The 23790-nt window shown below is 31.0% G+C and overlaps 1 protein-coding gene across 3 annotated transcripts in view; it reads left to right on the top strand.

Moving 5' to 3' along the window:
- Window positions 1-23790, top strand: part of LOC107442570 (vesicular glutamate transporter 1) — a 222713-nt gene that overhangs the window by 137698 nt on the left and 61225 nt on the right. For all 3 annotated transcript variants that reach the window (XM_016056165.4, XM_087161900.1, XM_087161899.1), the window contains one exon: window positions 14123-14209. In XM_016056165.4, the coding sequence (XP_015911651.2) occupies window positions 14123-14209 (87 nt within the window). The remainder of the gene's footprint in view (window positions 1-14122; window positions 14210-23790) is intronic.

The following is a 23790-nucleotide window of genomic DNA, read 5'->3' as shown; positions in this document are numbered from 1 at the left end:
ATATATATATATATATATATATATGTTACCGTTAAAGTATATAACGCAGTTATTTCATAGAATACCTAGTTATTCCATGAAATAACTGATCGTGTCCGTTAAAGTGTGTAATATGTTATTAATTTGACACTTTAACTAGTTATTCTATGAAATAACTAGGTATTCTATAAATTAACTAATGAGAGACAGTTAAAGTGTAAAATAAACAATTTATCTGAAATGAAATAACTAGGTATTCTATAAATAAACTAATGATAGACAATTAAAATGAAAAAGAAGCAATTTATCTAATTTATGCAGCGTATAAATGGTATTTATGGAAACGTACCATAAAATCATTTGTTACAACAAGGATTAATAAAATGACACTTGAAATTACAAAGAACATTATTTCTAAAACAAAAACATTTTTTGTTGATACACTGGGTTTTACACGAGCATTTTTTAAATTCCTGACCAGTACGAGATATATGATATAGATTATTTTACACTTTAACGGGCTGCAGAACGTTATTCTATGAAATAACTAGTTAAACCATGAAATACAAGAGAGTTTTACACTTTAACGGACGCGATCAGTTATTTCATGGAATAACTAGGTATTCTATAAAATAACGGATTTCATACTTTAACGGTTACATATAGACAATATGTCGATATTAAAAATGTTCTCAATATTCTGAATTCAATTCCATTAAATTCACGTTTGGAAAAGAAAATATTTTTTTTTTCCTTTTTCAGACGTTCTTATTACTCGCAATTGCGGTGAGCACTATTGTTTATCGGAAATCGTCTGTGAATTCACTCCCCCCATCTCATAGCCTTGCATCCCATCCCCTAACCGTAATTTTAAGCACACTTGTTTACCGTATTTCTAAAATTTGTTCGCTGTTGCTTTCTATGTTTACTATGAGCGAGGATTTCCTTCCAATATTATTCATTCCATCTGTCAAAAACAAATCACGCAATCCAACAAACTCTCTAAATTTAACTAAATAAACTCTAACTACTAAGAAACTCTCTAAATCTACAATTTGATCGTTTTACTTTGGTCCTCAAATTGAAAAGATTAGAGTTTTCAGTAATTTTCTCCCTTGTTAATAAATAAAATCTCCCCTAACTTAAACATCCTCTTGCAGATACTATTAATAACTAACTGGGGTGTTTATAAAACTTCTTGTCAGTGTGGTCTTGCGTATATTTGGAAATTAAACATCCTCTAAAAAACATGAAAGATGTATTCAAAATCAGAACATTAAATGAACTTCCATTGCTTTAATTCCTTAGTTGGAATTCTTTTCTTAAGTTCAACTTTTATCTAGATAAAATCATTCAACAATGCTCATCATCTATCTATTTTGATTTCCGGAAATCCTTTCGTATCTTGAAAAATTCTAATAATTTTGTAATGACTACTTTCAAAGAGTTTATCTCTTTTCTACTGATATTTGCTTTTCAGAAAATGAAGAATGTTCTTCTTTATGAGACCGAAACACTAGCATGTCAATTTTTATATATTAAATTGTTTTTTTTTTTTTTTTTTTTTTTTTTCCTGCTTTTAGCTACTTAGCACAAAGTATTCTCCTTTTGGATTGTTTTATTTACGTGAAAAAATAAAACATCTTTTTGTATTGCTTTAATTTTTCATCCTGAAAAAAATTTTCTCATCCTGAAAAATCCCAGCGATGGCTGGTCGCTAAAAATCCGCATCCAGCTTGCACCGAGGACAAGGCTGACGTGAAATATCCTCAGTGGTAGACGGATCATGGGTTAGAGTACCTTTGTCGTCAGACTAACCGTGGGAGGTTCTCGCTGTCTTCCTCTCCATGTGGCATAAATGCCAGTTAGTTCCATCAAAAAGTCCTCCACGGAGGCAAATTTCTCCCAATACTTGATCCAGGAGTTCCTTTGTCTTCTGAATTGGGATCCAAATTGCAAGGCTACGGAGTTGAACATTAGAAGTCGTAAACCCGAAAGTTGGGTCGGCTGTTCAACGACGGTTATAAAATCAAATTCATGTAAAAAAAAAAAAATTTAAAAAAATCATTCAGATAAAAAATCACTTGACGAAACTTAGAAATTCAACAATTGGACCCTTAAAATTTAATCTTGGACTCCAAAGTAATTACGTTATACAATTTCAAAAATGGCAATAAAAAAAGAAAAAGAATTAGTCAATGCAAAAGAGGAATTGTCTGTAAAAAGAAAATTAATGAGATTTTCACAAATATAAATAGGGCAGGTCACTAAAGTTCTATGAAAGTCGTTCTATGAAATTAATCCACTTTACGTCAACTTACCTCTTTTAGACACAAACTTTTGAAAAGGTAAATAGTTTTCAAATCCATCTGAAGATGAAAATAAACTATGTGTGTATTCTAAAAATGAACGAAAGAAAAAAAAATTGACGACTCGGATTTCCATTTTCGACAGACATTTCCTGATGGAATGAACATTCAGAAAGAAGAACAAATATGTGTGTTGTTAAATTTTGTTTTAAGTACTATTAAAAAATAAATATCGTCTAAGGTTTATATATTATTCAACTTTTGCATGAAATTTACGTAACATTTTTATTTCAAATTGATAGAATATTTTTGTATACTTTGTATTTGTATAAACAAGGATTTTTGGCAAATCCTTGTTTAAAAAGTAAATTGGCATTCATTGTTAAAAAAATTGTTTTATTTGATATTGAAAGAGTATTTCTATGTGGAGTTTGGCAAATGCCTGTTTAAAAAATAAATAGGTAGTTATTGTTTAAAAATACTTTTTCAAAAAAGCGGAACGTGAAATATGAAAGATAATTAAAATGAAACTTAAAAAATAATTTTCGCCTGAAATGGAAATAAAAAAAATTAGAAAATGGTATAATTTATATCACCCAAATGTTTTCAGTTGGAAACTTTGTTTATTCTTCTTCTTTCCGCCTTAGTTTTTGGTATTTCCTTTGTTAAAATAATCAGCATATTTTGATACTGGTTGGGGTGAATATTTTGGAACATGCATAATAAAACTTAAATATGTAATAAAATAGGATTAAAGGAACCATTAAAACTGTAACTGACAGAAAGCAAAATATGTTTAAAACTGCTTTAAGTTCTAAGCAAAATTAAATAGAATTTTGAACTTATACAAATAGAGCATACAACAATATTTTTAATAAACTACGATGAAATTATTGTACAATATATATATACACATTGTACATTTGTGTTCTATTTCAATAATATCAATAATATAGGTATAACATTATACGTAAATGTTACAACTATAAGTCACACATCATTATATAGCATTATATTATAAATTTATACTTTTTAAATTGTATCAAACAAAAGAAAAAGTTTTAAATTTAAAAAAAAAATTAAACAAGTATTATATAAAATCATTTCTATATAAGTTGGTGAAAAAGTTTAATATAAAGCTCGATAGCGAAAAAGAATTGGATTGTTGAAACACGTAACAAATTACACTGCCTTAAACTAAAAATAGAACCATTTTCGCTATTAATTCTGCCGAGAAACTCGTGTCTTTCTGAATAGTTTGAGCATTGATAACACACGTTTTACGCACAAGCATTTTCTGCAAGACAAACTTGCTCAAGACTGTTCTAGCTATAATGAGCAGTGTAACATATTGTAGTCCAGTGTCAGAAATTTAATTTTAAAAGACAACGCTAGTTCGCCTGCTACTGACCTACTTTACATTTACTCATTAGTTAATAAACCTTATAAAAAATCTTTTCTTTTACTTGAAGAGGAATAAATTTTATATTTTGATGTAGTATAGACATAAAAACATTGTTAAATAAATACAAGAATTAAAAATCTGTAATTTATAGAAATTAAACAGCTTAGTATACCCATTTTTGGCTTGTACGTCAGAACTGCAAATTAACTACGCTATTTCAAATTGTTAAAAACATATTTACCTTCTCATGATTTCAAAGAAGCGAAATTATTTCTTGTCTTATCTATTTCCATTAGAAAATTTTACTTAATTTTCTTAGTTGCTGTGATATTTTAAAATGTTATTACATATTTCTGATGCCCCATATAAAATTTAAACATCTTGTTTTTAAAAAAACATTATTATTTGTATAAATCAAAACAACGTAAATGAAGAACAAATAAAGACACAGAAGTGGACATACTATAGTTTCGGTTCTATAAACAAGAACCTTCTTTAGTAGCTAAACGTGGTTAGATAAGGTAGGTTTTTAGACACTGACGAAGGTTCATGTTTATAGAACGGAAATTACAGTATGTCCGTTTCTTTAAAAAAAAAATTTTTTTTCTGCTCTATTCACGTGGTTTTTGATTTATTCACACATAAAGTGAAGTAAATCTCATTTGAAAAGTATTGTTTGCTTAAACATAACCATTCAAGTGTTTTGCATAACCATTCTATTGTATGGTTCGTTTATCTGATTCTGTATTTTATTTATTTGATTGTGTGGTTAATTTATTTGAATACGTGGTTAATTTATTTGATAGTGATCGAGTCATTTATTTGATTCTGTTGAAATGAAAAGACAATAAAATCAATCATTTTAAGGGGTCTGTAACTTAAATTTTCTTGCAAAAGCATTTCAATCAAATAAAATTTATTTTAAAAGTGCTATATATTATGTATTCATATTCCCATCTCTTTCATATAAATAACGAAAGAAAGAAAGTATTATATGTGTATGGTGACGTCATATCCGTAATTCTCCAAACTGTCGGAAGCTCAGAGCGTCATTTCCGGCTCTAAATCCGGAGTTAGAGTTGGGGTAAAGTCGGGAGGAACCAGGATCTTGAAGTATCCAATTTCCTGACCCGGGCAGTAGGTTTAAAGTGTATATCTACTTTTCCTCTCTCCATTGTTAGGATCCTTAAAACTGTCAATGTATGTTAGTCTCGCAAACATAATATTTTTTTCCTTCTAAAAAATAGATTTTGTTTAGTTCTTTTCGCATATAGTTAAAGTGGGCATAATTAAAAATACATTGTATGTATGGGGGTAGTAGGGTATGTTATTTAATTAGAAAATACATATTAATATTTTCAATATTTTTCTTTACAGAATGATATATTGCTGTTCATAAAATGCTTCTATTAAACTTTTTATGTTAGTTTCTCTGTTGTAAAACTTCATCCTAATTAATTATTCAAATCGAAACACTTACTCATACTTTTAAAAAGCCACATCCTGTCCTTAAATCTATTTTTGGCTCAAGCATGCATTTAATTAAAAGGAAGACATTTTCCCCCTTGCTTTTTGTGGGAATCTCGCGTCCTATTTGATAAACCAATTACAATTACTAAGATTTCTCTCTTTCCCTAAATTAAACCATTACCTTGGAAGATTTTCCCTAACATATAATCAAGAAGCACAACTTTTCGTGACTGCACTCTGTCTAACAATTAATAAATAAATTTTATACCCTCCTTCCCTGCCTAACACCTGTTTTAATCCTTCCACTCGGCAGCGACGTTATATATATATATATAAAGCCGGAAAACAAAAAAAAATAATCTTTTCATCAGCTTACACTATTATATCCGCAGAAAAAGAGTGCTTACTAATATTGTATCGATATCGCCAAAGCAAAATATGTCCATAAAATAGTGTGGGGAGTATTCAAAGAAAGTTTATCTTTTAACCAATTTTTTTTTAAAATATTTTTTAAAAAATTTCTTAATTTTTTTTCTTCTTTTTTTAATTTTTATTTTTCATTTTTTCTCTATATTTTTAACTTAATTTTATGAGTTCTATATACTTGCAGCTGATGCGCAATAAATAAAACTTATTATTTTTCTCCGTTCTTATTGTACTATGTATATATATATATATATATATATATATATATATATATATATATATATATATATATATATATATATATATATATATATATATATATAGTTCTGATAGTTAAAAGAAATAAAGTGGTAATGAACAAAAAGAAAGAAATTGCTTCAATTTTCAGAAGCACTTAATTACTGTCTCTATCTGCAAGTAATCAGTTTTGCGAAACGTTAAATTTCATTTATGAGAAGGAAAGGATTTAAACTTTATTATGATCGGCCAAATTTGAAGTTATAGATAAGATTTAAACTATAAGGAGCCACCAGGATAAAATTTTAAAGTTTAAACGGAAAAGAAATTTCAAAATATTTTTGACGATTAAATGTCGTTAAATTCCGCGTGTAGTGGCCGATAAACAATTGAAACTTGTATTTTTTTTTTTTTTTTATGACTATCGTTGAATTGAACCCAATTTTGAGTTTACGACTACCAATGTTTAACTCCGTAGTCTAGTAATTTTGAACCCAATCCAAAAGACAAAAGATCCCTTATCGAGCATTGCGAGAAATTTGCCGTTGTGCAAGACTTCCTGACGAAACTAACCCGCATTTATCGTTACCTGGAGAGGAGAACCCCGAAAATCTCACTCGGTTAGCCTAACGGCAAGGAGACTCTGATCCATAATCCGTCTACCACTGACAATATTTTACGTCAGCATTTTGGTTGGTGTGAGCCGAGTGTGGAATTCATATTTACCAACCATCGTCTGGGATTAGAACCCGGGACAAGTCTCAGGGAGACGAGCGCTCTATTCCTTGGGCACTCAATTCCGCTCAATCGTGCAATTCCAGTGAAGAAACTTAATTTTTTAGCTTGTCAGGAAACAATCCAAGATTTATTTTCAGGATTCTATTCTCGCAGAAAAAGCTTAAAAAACGTAGTTAAAGTGTGATTATTTCATAATTTTAAATAAAAGTATATATTAAAATTTTAGTAAAAATCTCACAACTTTGAAGACTTTTGTATTCCCGAAATTCAAAACTATTAAGAAATTAAAAAAATTCAAATAAAAATATTGATGCTGACAAGAAAATTGATACAATGATGCATTTTACTATTCAGTGGCACCATCTATGTCCAAAAATATGAATTTAGCCAAACACACATTTATACTCTAGTCTTTCATCCCCAGATCGTAATTTTGATCTGAACCAGAGAACGATCATTCCGATATCCAATTCAGTACCCATATATATATATATATATGAATGAGGTATTGATTTTCTATGGGAACTTTGTGACCCCAACAGAGTTAACGAGCATCAGTCACCATTCCCATAATACACGAGAATTCTTCGGCGGCCAGTGGGATTCAAATCCACGAACATGAGCCCAACACCCTACCAACCAGGCTATCTCTATTCAACTTGGCCTGTAGTGCTTTCTAGTGATGGCTACGGCTGCTAGGGTACAGATTTATTAAATGGATAGTGAAATGGTGAAAACCTCTCTGTGCATGTCTGATGGATAAGTAGGAGCAGGTTCCAAAAGTCTCTTGAAAATAGTATGTGAATTGCATTTTGAAGTAACCTTCATACTTCTGGGCTGTAAGCCAATTTTTAAAGTTCTGTTTAGAAATTCTGACGTACCTAATATCTCAGTCATCCTTTTTTCTTTAGTAAAATTTCTTTGAATTCTGTTATAAAGATGAATCATTCACCATACTCTTCAAACATGCAGATTTTTAAACATGCAGAATGAACTTTAAAAGTTGTTTCAGAAACTTTTACATCCAAGTACATTACAACAAGTTACTTTGAAGCAAATCATCAAATGCATAATATATGATTCTTATAACATTTTCAGGAGTCTCCAAGCGAACTGTGTAGTTGTCAGGGAGTTGACCTCACAGGAGAAAGGTCACGGGTTCGAATCCTAGACAAGGCATGGATGTTCTTCCATTATCTGAACTATCTATCCTTTCTTAAGTAAGACCTGGAGATAAGTAGTTGCATTTTGTACCTCAACTTGCAAGCTCCAGGTGCAGGATTTTTAAATTTAAAAAAAAAAAAATAATGGATACTAACCTTGATTATCCTTACCTAATCGATAATAATATTTTATGCGTTGGTTATAACAAGAATTTTTTTTTTTTGCTAGGTGAATACAAAAAAAATACTGAATACAGTTAAAGTAACTTTAAATGCTACTTCATTTTAAAACAAAAACTTTCGCTTTGAAAGTGCTGAAGTAATTTATTTTGATTAGTCAACACTTTTTTCTCTTCGGTTTTTTAAAAATATGACTCCATTTCTCATTTTGAATATATTTTATTTTTGCTAAGACGACGTTTTTTTTTTTTTTTAAAATGATCTCCTTTCTTTATGCCTTAAGATGCATTACTTAACCGCGTTCTGAAAACATTTTTCTTCTTTTTTAGAAAATTCTCTTGAAAATGTTTACATCTTTCAAAACTTGTACTTTAGATCCTATAATAAGTATGCCTATAGTTGTAGTCTTGTTAAGTGATTAATAATTATTAATAATGTGATTTACATTATTATTTATAATTAACTTGTTGTGTGATTAAAAACATTAGCAATATAATTTACATTATTTTTAAATAATTTTTAATACATAAAATAATCAAAAAGCACACATTTGCAATTTTTTAGTTCTGAAATGAGCTTAAGATTATTTTCTTCTACTAATAATAAAACATTAAACAAAAACAATTATTTGATGGATAGTCAGGATGAAAAGGTTTTGTTACCCTTAATTATATACAATAAATTCGAATTTAAATTAAGTGGTCAATTTACAAATGTAAGCAATTTCGATAGGTGTCGCTGCAGTACATACAAGAAGTTTACTGACACTCAGAATATCCTCTCGTCTATATTATTCGAGTAACCACTGGCCCCACAAACTTCTTTTCATTTCCTTAATTTTGACAGACTTAGTTTATGGATCCACTTTTTCAGCTAACTTTGGATCACAGATTAATTTCTACTTTCATTTTGCGAATTTCTCTATTTTTCGATTTTTTGTTTCGAGGAACCAAGAACATTTTGGAAATTTCTTCGTAAAATAATTTCCAAATAGCGAAGGGAATTTTCTATTTAACTAACTTTTCGTTGAAATCGACATTACCTATTTCCCAAAATATTTCAGAACATTTCAAATATGTTAACGCATTATATGGGGGAAATGACCTCTAACTGATTTTCGAAGCCACTTAACTTTTAGAGATAGCAGTAAAATCCATTTCTGTTTGCATTTCAAACGAAAAACTCGGACAAAATTAAAGGATTTTATCAGTAGCAATCAAATTTATGAACGCATGTGATAATGTATGTTTAAAATTACTTTTATAATAAAGCAGCTATTATTTTATACATAAATATAGCTTCTTTTAGTTGAAAATGTGCGTAGCATGATAGTGTAATGTTGGATAATGTTTTTCTCGCTTTCCATGCAGATTTCTTTTATGGTTAAGATTTGTAAAATAAATCGCAGATACTAGTTTACAAGATAAAGGTGTATCAATTGTTATTTTAATAATGTCTAGTGTTTATGAATTTAAAACCTGTTTAAGTATTTCAAAAGGTGATTTTCTATTTAACGAATTTTCCCTATAACGAACTTATTATCGGGATTCAGTGTCTTCGTTAAATAAAGGTCGGACAGTAGTTTTCATTTTAATAATTGAGCATGCATAAAATATCAAATTTCTTTTTAAGTGAGCTGAAAAATGGCAAGATTTCTTGTCCAAACGTATACAGAATAGATGCATGCTTAACATGTCTATGAATCCTTTCAAACATGTCGAGAAAAAAATATCGCTAAAAATGCTTGACCACCACCAACTCAGTTTAGCATGTAAAATTAGTTAAATAAAATAATAATTGAAAGAGGTTAGAATTACATAACACTATGGAACAGAAATTTTTAACCTGTTTATGGCTGATTTGCATTAAACCATGTTTTAATAATTGCTAAGTTTGATAAAATATTTAATACCGTTTGATTTTTTTTCTAGATTTATTATACCGTTAAGTTTTTTTAAAATTTAATTACTTTAATAGGATTTAATGGTTTTGAAAATTATTTTATTATTTGAGGATAGCAACTTATCAGAATCTCATTTTTTTTAACTATGCAGAGTTTAAAAATGCTTCATTTTATGTTCATTGAGTTCTTGGAGTAATCTAAATTTGTCAAAATTATTGCGTGTTTTAAAAATGCTTTATTTCATAAGTGAAGTTTTTTAGTTCGATTTCAAAGAAGTTGACTTGTTATTGAGGCCAAAAATATTTCTGTGCCCGGTGGGCCCTACATGCTATAAAGACGGTCCTGGCACCAACTAAACGCTTCCTTTTAAAGTTATTAGATGGTTATGCCAAAATTCGAGCAAGAATAAACTTTATAAAATGCGTTGTTGTGACGTCACTCTGGAGCGTGTTAGTTGATACCTAGAATAAACAGTCGTTGACCGCATGGTTGAAAACGCTTTAAACGTGTGCTCTAGTTGTTGCCAGCCGAAGACAATTAAGCGAAATAAATTTTCTGAAGTACGTGTTAAAAAGAGATGAAAGAAAAAAAGAAAATACACAATGTAGTTATAAATAACAGCTATGTATTCATAACCACATTGCTACAACGTGGTTATAAATAACAGCTATGTTTTTATAACTACATTGCATATAATGTAGATATAAATAAACTGCTAGCATTAAATATTTTAATTTATCACAATGCCTACTTTAATTGTTGAAAATATTTAAGCGAAAGGTAATTTTTAGGTTAAAGATTTATTTCCAAACTTATAAAATACCTAACATCAAATAAAGATGTCCGGAACAATTTGTTTCGCTGCTAACATTTCCATCTGTCATACGATTAGAAATGATTTCTGTCATACAAAAACAATGTTTTTTGTAAGCGACAAAAATCTATTAACCCTCACCATTCATGTCGCCTCCCATTTGCCAGCTGTTTAGTAAAACGAAGAGTAAAAATCACGTGAGTATCAAATGACCAATTAGAATATGGAGCAGAGGTGAACAGAAACGTGAGCTGAAAAAAGAAAATGGCGTAATAAGTTGGGTGGTTGTAAGGTATTCCTCTTTTTTGCCAAGGGACATTGATTTTAATGAGTTTGGATAAGTGTAAGAGAAAAACTAAACGTTGTTGATTGTGTAAGAGGATATTCCCTTTGTGTTACACCGTTTAATGAATCTTTAATGGGCGAAATATCAGATATCTGAGTCCTAACGAAGTTGCCATTTAAGTTTATTCTTACGGCATGAAACAAACTCGATAAGAGTTTTCTTGCTAAAAACCGTTTTTGTACTTGCATTAACTCAGAACTATATTGTAGTATTTTAGTTAAAATGCAGGTTTTGAGGTAATATAATGGTAAGCCACATTTTAAAAATTTTAAAAAAAGCAGTTTTTGTTTTTAACAAAAATAACAACGACGAAAAAAATCCACGAATTTTCTAATGGAGCAATAATATATTGTGCTGTTAGTCAATATTGCAGTATTTGAGTTAAAATAAAGGTTTTGAGGCAATATAATGATAAGCCACATTTTTAAATTACTCAAAAAAGCAGTTTTTCAACAATAAAATAATAAAATAAAATAAATAAATAAAAAAAAATATTTAAAAAAAAATCCACGAATTTTCAAACGTAGCAATAATATATTGTGCTGTTAGTCAAAATTGTAGTATTTGAATTAAAATGAAGATTTTGAGGCAAATATAATGATAGACCACATTTACAAAGTATTCAAAAAAGCAGTTTTTGCAACAACAAAAAAACGCTAATTTTTAAACGGAGCAATAATATATTGTACTGATAGGCAGTGAAGGTTAGGGAAATTTTTAAAATACCTGCTTGAAAACAATTCTAAAGAACAATTTAATAAGAAAATGTCACCTTTAAGGAAAGTGTGCCTCATGATTATATTTTACCTAACACTTGAATAGATTATAAGGACGTGGTCTTCATGTTATAAAGGGATATTAATTTCATTGAGTTTGGATGAGAGCGAGAGAAAAACTATAAAAATAACACAATAAAAGGTCATGTCAAAATAATCCTTAATTATTGTCAAAATAATCCTTCGATTAACTTATTAATTCTATGTCGGTTAACGATAGTTAATATAAGTAGTGTTATCTTATTTATATATTTCACAAAATTTAATAATGGTAAAAATATTTTTTTATTTTTTTTGCGGGGCAAAACTGTTTTGGTAAATTTAGCTCGTTAATTTATTATTCAATAATTTTACTTACAAAATCATGTTCTTTTTTTTCCACGAAACGTAGAACCTGTTGCAAAATTATGTGGGAATTTCCAGACTGTGTTATCACATGACATTTTTCGAATATTATGCCGTATTCGTAACTGTTGAGAGTTCGTAACAGCTATTCATGACTGTTAGGGTCAAATTTAGCCGATCAGCGCCCTCTGTGCTGGTTCATAAAATAGCGCAAAACGTCAGTAGGATGAAAGGCCTCAGTTTTTGGAAAATGGAGAGCGTTTGTGTTCCAATTTTTAATATTTAGAAAGTTCATTCCTTCAAAGCTGCAATAGCTGGACAAATGAAACTAATAACTCACTAAAAAATACCAATTGAATTTTGATAGTTTTCGCCAAAGTGGAAAATCACGCCAAATTGGTGATTTTTTAATATTTTTTGAGATATTTAAGAAATTTATTTGTAAGCCCCAGATAGCACGATGTCGCATATAGTTTTGCCTCCAGACGAAAGTGCTTCGAAAAATACTGTTAAATAGAATGAGGCAGGCAGGCAGCCTATCGGATAAATTCAAAACCGAATCTAAGAGAGGTTCGTGATAGTTTTAAAACGCCATTTACTTCAAAATATTGAAGATGATAATGAAGGGCAATAGAAAGAATTTTTTTTTTTTAGTGTAGATTAGAAGTTACCTACTGATCAGAATTAAAACGGCATGATTGGTCAATATAGAGCAAACCCGGAAGCTTAGAGCTCCGCGATATTTAAAGTGGTATTTAATAAGCTATGGTTCTTAAACTTAAAAATAATATTGTTGCGTTTCCGACGCATTGTATAGATCTTTTAATTATTTAAATAAAATCATTTAAAATGAAACGTTCGAACAGAAATTCTGCTACCACTTTAATGATTTGGAAAAAATCTCCGGGTAAAAACTCGTTCGCGCGTCTCGCTTAGAATTTATAAAACCTGGAAACATTTGCGCCTTTTTTTTTATAAATTTTTAAAAGGCTGATGCCTACTACGCATTTTAAGTGTCTGAGTTTTCGGAAAAATTAAGCATATATGATCTTGACTTTTTATTTTATTTATTTTTTTTATAATCGTCGTTGAACAGCCGACTCAGTTTTGGGTTTACGACTACTAATGTTCAACTCCGTAGCTTTGCAATTGTGAACCCAATTCAGAAGACAAAGGATCTCCTGAATCAAGTAATGGGAGGAATGTGCCTTCATGGAGGGTTTTTGGATGAAATCAATCTGCATTAGCGTTGCATGTAGAGGAAAACCACGAAAACCTCCCATGGCTAGCCTAACGGCATGGGGACTTCAGCCCATGATCCGTCTACCACTGAGGATATTTCACGTCAGCACTGTGGTCAGTGCAAGCCGGGTGCGGAATTCGAATCGACCAGTCATCGCCTGGATTCGAACCCGGTTCTCCTCATTGGAAGGCGAACGCTCTATCCCCTGAGCCACCACGGCCCAGATCTAGATTTTAGTATTGCGGATATATTCTTTGCTATCTTCATGTCCACAGACTTTATGCAAGTCTTTGTCACAAGCTTGACACATTTTTTCCAGCAGCCAATGATAAACGAAGCAACTTCGGTCTTTCTCTAATGCGTGTAGTGTCAGAATTGGTTGTTTATTTAATACACTTAAATCAAGCTGAAAGTATGTATCGCGCAGTCTTGAGAATGAGTGCCTGTTTTTGAGTGCTCGAAACGTATTGACTTTTCAAACTTTTTTCAATATTTTGAAGAAAAAAATCATCAAGTTTTTAAACCATCAAGTATTTCTTTCCGCTTTAGTTTCTTGGGGTTTAATCAACGCTAAACGAATGAATTTTTAAGAAGTTTTCGTTTTTGTTTCCTTTTTAAAATTTAGTAAATTTTTTCTTTTAGTTTTGCTACATTTTTAGGGGCTGTAGAACTATTTAAAGTAATAATAAAAAATTTATTTAGTATTTTAGAATAATTTAAATTTTATTTCTGGTATAATTTTTTGCATAAAAATACCACATTATTCATTTAAATTATTTCATTTTCAGGAAATTACCTGGTGAAGGTGGAAAAGGTGAATCCTTTGAAATGCCATCCTTGAAATCTTTTGGCAATCAAAAAGATAAACTAATGAGGTATGTAATTTGTTATGTGGGATTTTCATCTAAATCAGTGTTTCCCAACCTTTCTTGTACCATGCCCCACCTAAGCCTTTCTAAAATTCTTATGCCCCCCTATGTAACATATACATAATTTATAATATTAAAAAATCGAATTGTTCACTTAAGAAACTTAGGAAATTGTTAGCGAAACAAAGTAAGTAAATTTTCAGAACATATAATGAAAAACTAAAATTCAAATTCGAAATAATTTTGATAAAGATTTTTCTATAATTAATATTTTAATTTAGTGAGATTCTTGCCCTTGATGCTTGCTGCACGTAGATTTTATCTTTGGTTCCAATTTGGTTAGCTTCAGTCTCAAGTCTCCCCGTTGTGTTATATCCACACGATTTCATTTTTTCTTTTTTTACCAATAAAAATCATTTGCAGGACTAAATCCGCATTCAGCTAAATATGAAGATGGAATCGGTAACAATAGTTTTCTTGCACATTTGATTGAATTTGGGTATTTGCTTTCTGTTTCCTCACGAAGCCGTGCCATCTCTCCTTTCATATTAAATAAAGTTTTAACTGACTCATCATTTTGCATTTCTGCAAGTTCTTCTTGATATATTTGATATATCAGACGAATCCACTAACATGGACTGCAACATCCATGTTGGAAAATAAATTTGTTTTAAATCAGAATATCTTTCTTTTAAATCAGCCGATAGAATTTTCAGATGATAGACAATAACAAGTAAAGCGGATACCATTTACTTCACATTTTTGGAACCAATGAAACTGTTCAAAGTTTTTGTTGTTAATATATTTCTGACATAACTCAATAAGGGTAATGAAGCCAAATATCTTCGCTTTTGCATCAACAAGAGTTTTATTTGTTCCTTGAAGTTTCTTACTTAATATATTCTGTTTTTCAAAGACATTGGCTAAATAACTCACAAATGCTTTACCATCGACTATAAACAGATACTTCATTTCAGGTTTGTCGTTTAAAAAATCCCTAAGTCACATAGCATTTATTGACCGCAATTATTTGAGAATATTAAGAATTATTTAAGAATTTGCTTTTTTCTTTCGATTTTGTCACCGAAATCTTGCATTGAATTTAAATGGCCCAGAGCAAATGGTTTAAACTCATGTCGAGTCCATTTTTGAATTGCCCCCTTTACAGTCAAATTGACCCCCTGTGGGGCGTGGGCCCCACGTTGGGAAACACTGATCTAAATTATTCTACTCACAATTGAAACTAACTGTTCAGATTACTGTTTAAAGTTTATGTCATTTCTTGCATGGATTAAGCAACTTGTGCCTCATTTTTTGCCAATAAGAAAGTTTTGAAACTATCAGCAGTTTTGGCTTAAATTTCTTTCCCATGAAGAGATGGGGAACAAAATGATTATATTTATAAAAAAAAATTTAATAATTTTACTATTCAAACACTATTTCAAAAGAAGTTTAATTAAGCATCAGTGACAATCAAGAGATTTATTTTAAAACAGCCAATCACAAAGCTAGCTCAAGTTCCCATGGTCCTCTGCTGCTCTCTTACTTACAATTAATGTAACATAAAATAAATTTGCCTAAGAACCTAACCTAAGAAACTTAACCGACCTAAAATATTTAACCTAACTTAAATTTAACCTAAGAAAGTTTAATCATGTAACCTAAAGTAACCTATTCTGAACTTTTGTTGATCTTTGAAGCTATGAAAATTTTTCAACCATTTCTGTGTTATTTTGCAAGCTCTGCTCATTTGTCTGATGAATAAGCATGCCTCCAAATTGGTATTTAGTTAGACTTGGAACAAATTTAAGGTAAATATTTAAATTTTGGCAAGAAACTCTGTTAATAGTCAACTGCGTTACGTCACAAAGGGAAAAGATTTATTGTTCGTCACAAAATAAAAAGATTAAAAGACCGCATTGTTTATTGTTGTCACTAAGCATTTTTTATTAGTAACCTCCGCTTAATTATTCTTAATTTCTTTACCATATTGGGAATTATTTGATCAGTTATATCGCTCTGCAGATGATGTCTCTGTGTGGGCAAGGTTAAAATGTAAATCCCTTGTACTTCGTAAAATTAATTACTTCAGTTAAATACTTCAATTTTATAATGTAACATGATGAAATATTTTTAAAAAATATAATGCGAAAACTATCTAAAAATTGCATGCGTTTCAGAATGCAACTAATACATAACGAGACCATAAACAAACTTTAAACTCACGATATCATAAACTACTTACAATTTTGCCCTGCCATAAATAACTAACATAGACAACTATATCATAAACAACTATTTGATTCAATAAGTAATCAACACATGGTCTCTCAAAACACACTATTCTCGTTCTCGCACATTGCAGTCGCACTGTTACTCTCTATTTTCTCGTTAAAGGAGTGGTAACTAACAATTTTTCCATACCATAAACAACTAACATAAACAACTATTTGATTCAATAAGTAATCAACACATGGTCTCTTAAAACACACTATTCTCGTTCTCGCACAGTCGCACTGTTTCTCTCTATTTTCTCCTTTGGGGGGGGGGGTTAGAATAAAAGAGGGGGTTGAGATGGAATCCCCCCTCGGGAATCTAGGGAGGTTTGAGAATAGGCAGGGATTGCTCTAAGCGCCTATTGATAGCTATATGTGGATCAAGTAGTTCTATTCCCCGTTGTCTGTCTGCGTTCGATCCTCATCTTTGATTCGACTCCATTCTCAGTCACCCCTCTCACCACTTGATGCTTCTCTTCGTCCACCCCCTTGAAAGGCGTGAGACGCATTTTATTGCCAGTGAAGAAAAATACTACTTTGGGACTCAATTTAGGGTCTGGAGGTAGATGGAGCGGTTACGGTTAAAGTGATACCAGTATCAACAAAATAAAAAGAGACGGTGAATTTTTTTTTTGGATATAACTCGAAGGGCACCGCTAAAAAAAATTGAGAGCTTGAAATGTGTGTTTAAAAAAATCGATGTAACTCAAAATTCGTGTTGAAGAAAATTGACAGAGCTTGAAATGTGTGTTTTAAAAAATCGATGTAACACAAAATTCGTGTTTAAGAAAATTGACAGAGCTTGAAATGTGTGTTTTAAAAAATCGATGTAACACAAAATTCGTGTTTAAGAAAATTGACAGAGCTTGAAATGTGTGTTTTAAAAAAATTCGATGTCACTCAAAATTCGTATTTCAGAAAGCCTGATGTGTTTTAAAATGTGGGGTTGAAAAAATGGACATAACAAAATTTGCGCTTTTAAGAGAATAAACATCCTGAAATGAGGGACAGAAAAAAATAATTATAACTCAAAAAACATGTTTGAAAAATTAACATAGCGTTAAATGTGAGTTTAAAAAAATGAATTTAGTTCCAAAGGTTATTAGCTGTTTCAATTCTTAAAACATCAAAATGTAATTTTCTAATTAGCTCACTTGTTAAAAATTTCTACCATAAAAATTTTCGCCAAAACAGAAATAATGCCTCTTCAAAAATTTATTTGTTTATTTTTCATTTAATAGAGTTGAAAGAAAATTGAAATATGGATGAATTCTTAAAGTTGTTATTACTCACAATAGATTCTTTGAATTTTAAATGTAAGAAACATGAATAAATGTCCCTAATTTTGAGACCCTACCTGACAAAAATGCATTTTCGATGTCATCATGTTAAATTTGCAAAAAAATATTCCTTTCTTAACCAAACAAAAAATATTACCCTTATATTGTTACTCTCAATGTACATTAAATATAGTAAATCTAGATGTACCATGTATCAAATGTACCATGTACCAAAATTAGATGTATTACCGGACACGCGTTTCCCTTAATGACACTTGTATAAAGAAAATTGCAGTTGTGAGAAAACTTTCATACTCTGGAGTATGAGAATTCCTTAAACTGTCCTTTAAATAAGCATTTTATCTAACTAACTCTAACTATACTTTTATTATTACCAGTTCAGAAAAAAAACTGTCATCAACGACAAGCTAGATGAAAAATAGATCTTTATTTTTTCAAGTGGTCATGAATCATTTTTACATCTACAGATTAGACATCTACATATTTTTATTTTATTTTATATCTGTCGTTGAACAGCCAACCCAATTTTGGGTTTACGACTACTAATATTTAACTCCGTAGCCTTGTCATTTTAGAACCAATCCAGAAGACAAGGAAACTCCTGGATCAGTACTCCCAGAGGTATTGATTTGTTATGGGAACATGGAGGACTTTTGTGACTCGACAATTTAACGTGCATCAGTCACCATTTACTACACAGATTTACTTCTTCGGCCGGCTGGGATCGAACCAGCGAGCTCTTGGACATGGGACCAGTGGCTTACCAACCAGGATATCCCGACCTCAGACATCTACACATTAAGCACCTACAGACATTTACATATTAGGCACCTACAGACATCTACATATTAGTCATCTATATATTAGACATCAACATATTAGGTAAATTGGAATGGCACAGCAAATCATTGAAAGGGTAAAGCGTCAAAAGAAATGTGCACAAAGTTGATCGCTGCTCGCATCTCAAAAATTTCCATCAGTTTTTGGAAACAACATAGAGGATATTCATCAGAAATGAGAAATGTCACAGGATTAGGCAGACATTTAAGTGAATAACGTCGGGACGCTTGTACCTTTTTTGAATGGCTAATAATTTATCAGGTTGAGGGTACATGTTGATGAATACAATTTTTCATGAAGCAGAATCTTCGGTGGCGGTAAACTCATCTCAAGCTCAATGAATTGGAGTGCCAAGGAAAGAGAAAAAATTTGAAATTTCAGTTCATTGTGGTACTCGGATGATTTGTGAATCAATCATATTTTTATTTTCGAAAAAGCCAGAGAAGAAGTAAGTTACAACTAAACTCGAAACACTGACAAACTCACACGTGTCGATCAAAGAGACCGACGAACAAGTGCAATGCGACGAATTTCTATGCGGCTCACTCTAAAGATGGAAAGTGTACAAATTGCAAATTGTAACCCAATGTCCGAGCATCCATACATTTATAAAAATAAAAAATTGCAATCGATTTTCTCATCACACTTTTTAAATCAAAATTAAGTTATCTAATTAGTCAGAGAAGAAATATTTTTTATTAATTGCAGTTCTTTACAGTTTTCATTGAAACAAAAACCATAATTCTGCGAATTTTATTCATTTTCAGTTTATGTATAAAATCAAACTCATAACTATGCTAGATTCAACTCCATGATTGCAAATTCAACTGTGTGGCGAAAAACCTTAATTTAAGATAATTTATAATAAAACGATGAAAAATTGCATTCCTCGTATTATACATATTCAAAATAAAGTATTCTTTGTTTAGTTAATGCGTTGACAAATGTCTTCGTATGTTTTATTTATAAAATAGGGTTCCGCTTTAAGAAGGTTTATCATGTAGGGTTGTCGGAAAAAAATGTGGATCTGCTGATTCCTACCCAATTTATCAGAGCAATCACACCCATAGAGCCATGATGGCTCAGGGGATAGAGCCTCCTCCTTCTGAACCGGTTTCCAATCCCAGCGATACGAATTCCGCATCCGATTTGCACCGACCAGCAGTGTAAAATATCCTCAGTGGTAAACGGATCATGGGTTAGAGTTCCCTTGCAGTCAAGCTAACCGTGGGAGGTTTTCCCTCTCAACGTAAAGCAAATGCGAGTTAGTTCCATCAACAAGTCCTTCCCGAAAGCAAATGTCTCCCAATACTTGATCCGTGAACCGCGATGGCTCAGGGGAGGGAGCGTTCATTTTTGGTGAACCGGGTTCGATCCCGGTGATGAGTCCTGGTCGATACGAATTCCGCATCCGGCTTGCACCGACCACAGTGCTGACGTGAAATATCCTCAGAGATAGATGGATCATGGGTTAGAGTCCCCTTGTCGTCACCCTAACCGTGGGAGGTTCTCGTGGTTTTCCTCTCCATGTAACGCAAATGCCGGTTAGTTCTATCAGAAAGTCCTCCACGAAGGCAAATTTCTCCCAATACTTGATCCAGGACTTTCCTTGTCTTCTGGATTGGGTTCAAAATGACGAGGCTACGGAGTTGAACATTAGTAATCGTAAACCCAAAAATAGGGGGGTCGGCTGTTCAACGACGGTTATAAAATACTTGATCCAGGAGTTCTCTTGTCTTCTGGATTCGGTTCAGAACTACATGGTAACGGCTGTTCAACGACGTTTATAAAATAAAATAAAATCACACCCATACGCTATTTCTTTTTTTTTCAAATTGAACTTCATTTCTAGCGCAATATCCAACCATTTACTCAAATCGCTACTATAGGGAACTCTATTCCCAAAGCATAGAAACGAAAGTGAAATAAAGCAAATGAAATTTCTTCTTTTCCCGGTAGGGGTAGTTAGAAAGAAAAAAAAGAATCTAATAAAAGATTCCAACCTACCCTGGTCTTCTTCAGAGATTTGATAGGATTTGAAGTGGGTACCGGTCTGTTTGCGATTCCCCTTCATTCCCTTAGAGTGGGGTGTTGAGATTTAGAACAGTTAGGCTTTCCAAGAATAGGTCACGTGTCTACATAGGGACTGTCCGGAATTTTCAGAATTTAAAAGAACGCGGAGAGTTAATTGAACATTCAATTTTATCAACGCGTCGTTTTCGAACAAAAATAATGAAAAATGTGGGGTCATAGTTTAAAATATTTTTTCTGTGGTATTTATAATAATGTGGTGTGTATAATATACGTTTTTACTTACTTTGATGTTTACAATGTCAAAGTAAAAGCAAGATTCGGAAATATGTCTTATGTAATTTCCGCCATTGTTCATTTATTGTTTATGCTCATATTCTCGAAGAAATGATTTTTTTTCCTAATTGAAGTAAATCAGTAAACAAAGATATCAACTTAATTTTCATTAAAATGTATTTCCTTATTTGATTTTAATCAACTATATTTTTATGTCAAGTAGAAAAAGTCCCGTGTATCCCAAAAATGTTAAATAATTTTTAAAAACAATTAAAGAAAAAGATTAAAATGTACGATTTGTTAGGGAACTTCTACTCTGTTTGTTAGGAAAAACACTGCTTAGTAAACCAGAGAATATATTCTCAAGAAATTTAGAACTTAATTACAGCGATTGTCAGCAGATGGCCTTAATGTCTGAGCTTTAAAAAAAATTAATATTTTTTTGATAGTCTGACAATTCTAACTGAAATGTTTATACAGGTGTCAGAAAATTTTGTTCTCAAACTTCCCCACACTGTTGCTGGAAACATTTGAAAACAATGTTTTATAGTTTCTCACAGTTGACAGCGACATCTGTTAATGAACTTCCAAACTAATTTTGAATAACAGAGAGAGAATAAACACGTGTTTCTTGAACAGAACACAACAAACCGTTTTTTTTAAAATCGAATTTCATTCTTTACTAGTTGATTTTTTAAATTGTTCATGAGTTTTGAGACTGTACGTTTAGACCATCCTCAAACAGAAATTCTATTACCCTTCGATAAAATTGTTAAATAGAACTTTGGATCTTATCTTCCTTATCATGAAATCTCTTACACATATTTTTATTTATTTCCAAACAGAAATGCTTCATTGTACCAAAATAAATAAATAAATATAAATACTCACCACATCTAACACATTTTCTCTTATTATCTTTTAAGAATAGTTTGGTCTTATCCAACAGTTTCTTGGGCTTCGTCCAATTCTTTCCTAAATCTGATACATTCTTTGTGATTTTTTCCCCTTTTTCGAACTATCTGCTCTCGCTTTTCTTTAATAGCATTTATTTTTTTTCCCCTCCTCGAAATGACCTTTATGTTTCCTTCCCTTTTTCTCAAGACGAAAAACGCATCCTTTTCACAAGGTTATATTTTTTGGTGTTGAGAGAAAAGCAATCCAATAAAATCTTTCGCTTTATTATTTGTTTTTGTTTTCTTCGGCTCTGTCATCGTAGCTTCCTTTTTCTTTTTTTCTTTTTTTTCGTGAAGAAAATGGTACATTCATACACCGAAGGAGGTAAATTTTTTTTTTAACTTTCTTTAAGCCTGTTTTGCATGGGGATTTAAAGTATTAACCCTGTTCAATATTTTATGAAGATTTTCGAGAAATAGCGAGTGGAGTTTTTTCTTTGATTTTTGAGCTCTTCTAATCTAATTTGTCATATTCATTAAAATTTGTAAAATAAAAAAATAAAAAAATAACCTGTAGCTTAATTCTCTTAAATAATCTGATCAAAATTTTTATTACGGCATTGAATTTTCCGTTGCCTTTTTTATACCAAGTTATAATTTTTTTTTTTAATTTGAATATTTTATAGAATAAATAATTTTCAATTTTAAAACAGAAAACATTGTACTTCAATCAACCTCTTCTTTCTTTTAATACCAATTTTGGTACAAATGTAATTTTTTTTAATGTTTTTAGAAATCTATTTTGCTTTGTTTGATTTTCGAAATATATACAGGCTCATGATAAAGTCACAAACTATGTATTTTTTAACTAATTTTTTAATGTTTTGATTTCATTTTCACGAGTAAATCCTATTTTGATATTAAAAAATCGCAATGAGTAATGCCTTAGAGTCCTCTTGCCGACAGGCTAACCGTGGCTGGTTTTTGTGGTTTTCCTCTCCTTGTGACGCAAATGCAGGTTAATTCCATCAAAAAGTCCTCCGCGAATGCAAAATTTCTCCCAATACTTGATCTAGGAGTTCCCTTGTCTTCTGAATTGGGTCCAAAATTACAAGGCAACAGAGTTAAACATTAGTAACCGTAAACTCTGAATTGGATCGGCTGTTCAACGACGGTTATGAAAAAAATGAGTAATGCTTCGTATATGAAACTAGAAGTTTGAAATTGTTAAAATCTAAGTGTTAAAATACTTAGATGTGTTTAAAAATTAAATTATATGTATTCTAATATTTAACTGGATATGCTCAACAATTAAGCTGGAAGTATTGAATTTAACAGGAAGTGTTTCAGTGGCCTTTGAGTGTTAGAGTATCGGTTTAATTCTCAATCTTAGGTTAACTTAAATGAAATCTATTTCTGAAGTAAACGGATTGAATTGAGCAAAATTTTGGTGTCTAACCTGTAAGTGTTCGGAAATTAAATTACAAGTGTTAAAAAAAAAAACTATAAATACTCAGTTAAATTGTAAATGTTGAAAACAATTACGTTTGAAATGCCTAAACATTGAACTTGGAATATTTAAAAATTGACTTGAAAAGGGTTCAATAATTAGGGTTCAAAATTTTAATTGGTTCTGTTCAAAAATAAGACTGGTAGTGTTGAATTTTACAGGAAGAGTATAAATAAGCTGAAATTGTTTATAAAAATGTGTATTTGTTAACTGAATAATTTTTATAGCTTTATTTTTGCGTAACTCTTCCAGTTCTTGTGTATTAGTAATCGGTGTGCATTTTTGAAAATGTTGACTTATGTGTTGTTTGTGAGTGCGTTATTTTTTCTGTTATAATTTTAGCGTCTCGGAACCTTTTTTTTAAATTTCTTTACAATTTAGGACACACATCTTCTAAAAAGGACTATTGTTTTTGTGTTTTTCTAAAGAAATAAAAAAAACATCTTTTTTCTCCAAA

The sequence above is a fragment of the Parasteatoda tepidariorum genome, chromosome 4, assembly GCF_982258835.1.
Source record: "Parasteatoda tepidariorum strain Cologne lab strain chromosome 4, Ptep-v5.0, whole genome shotgun sequence".
Lineage (NCBI taxonomy): Eukaryota > Metazoa > Arthropoda > Arachnida > Araneae > Theridiidae > Parasteatoda > Parasteatoda tepidariorum.
The sequence above is the reverse complement of the archived record's forward strand: the minus strand, read 5'-3'. Positions and strand labels throughout refer to the sequence as shown.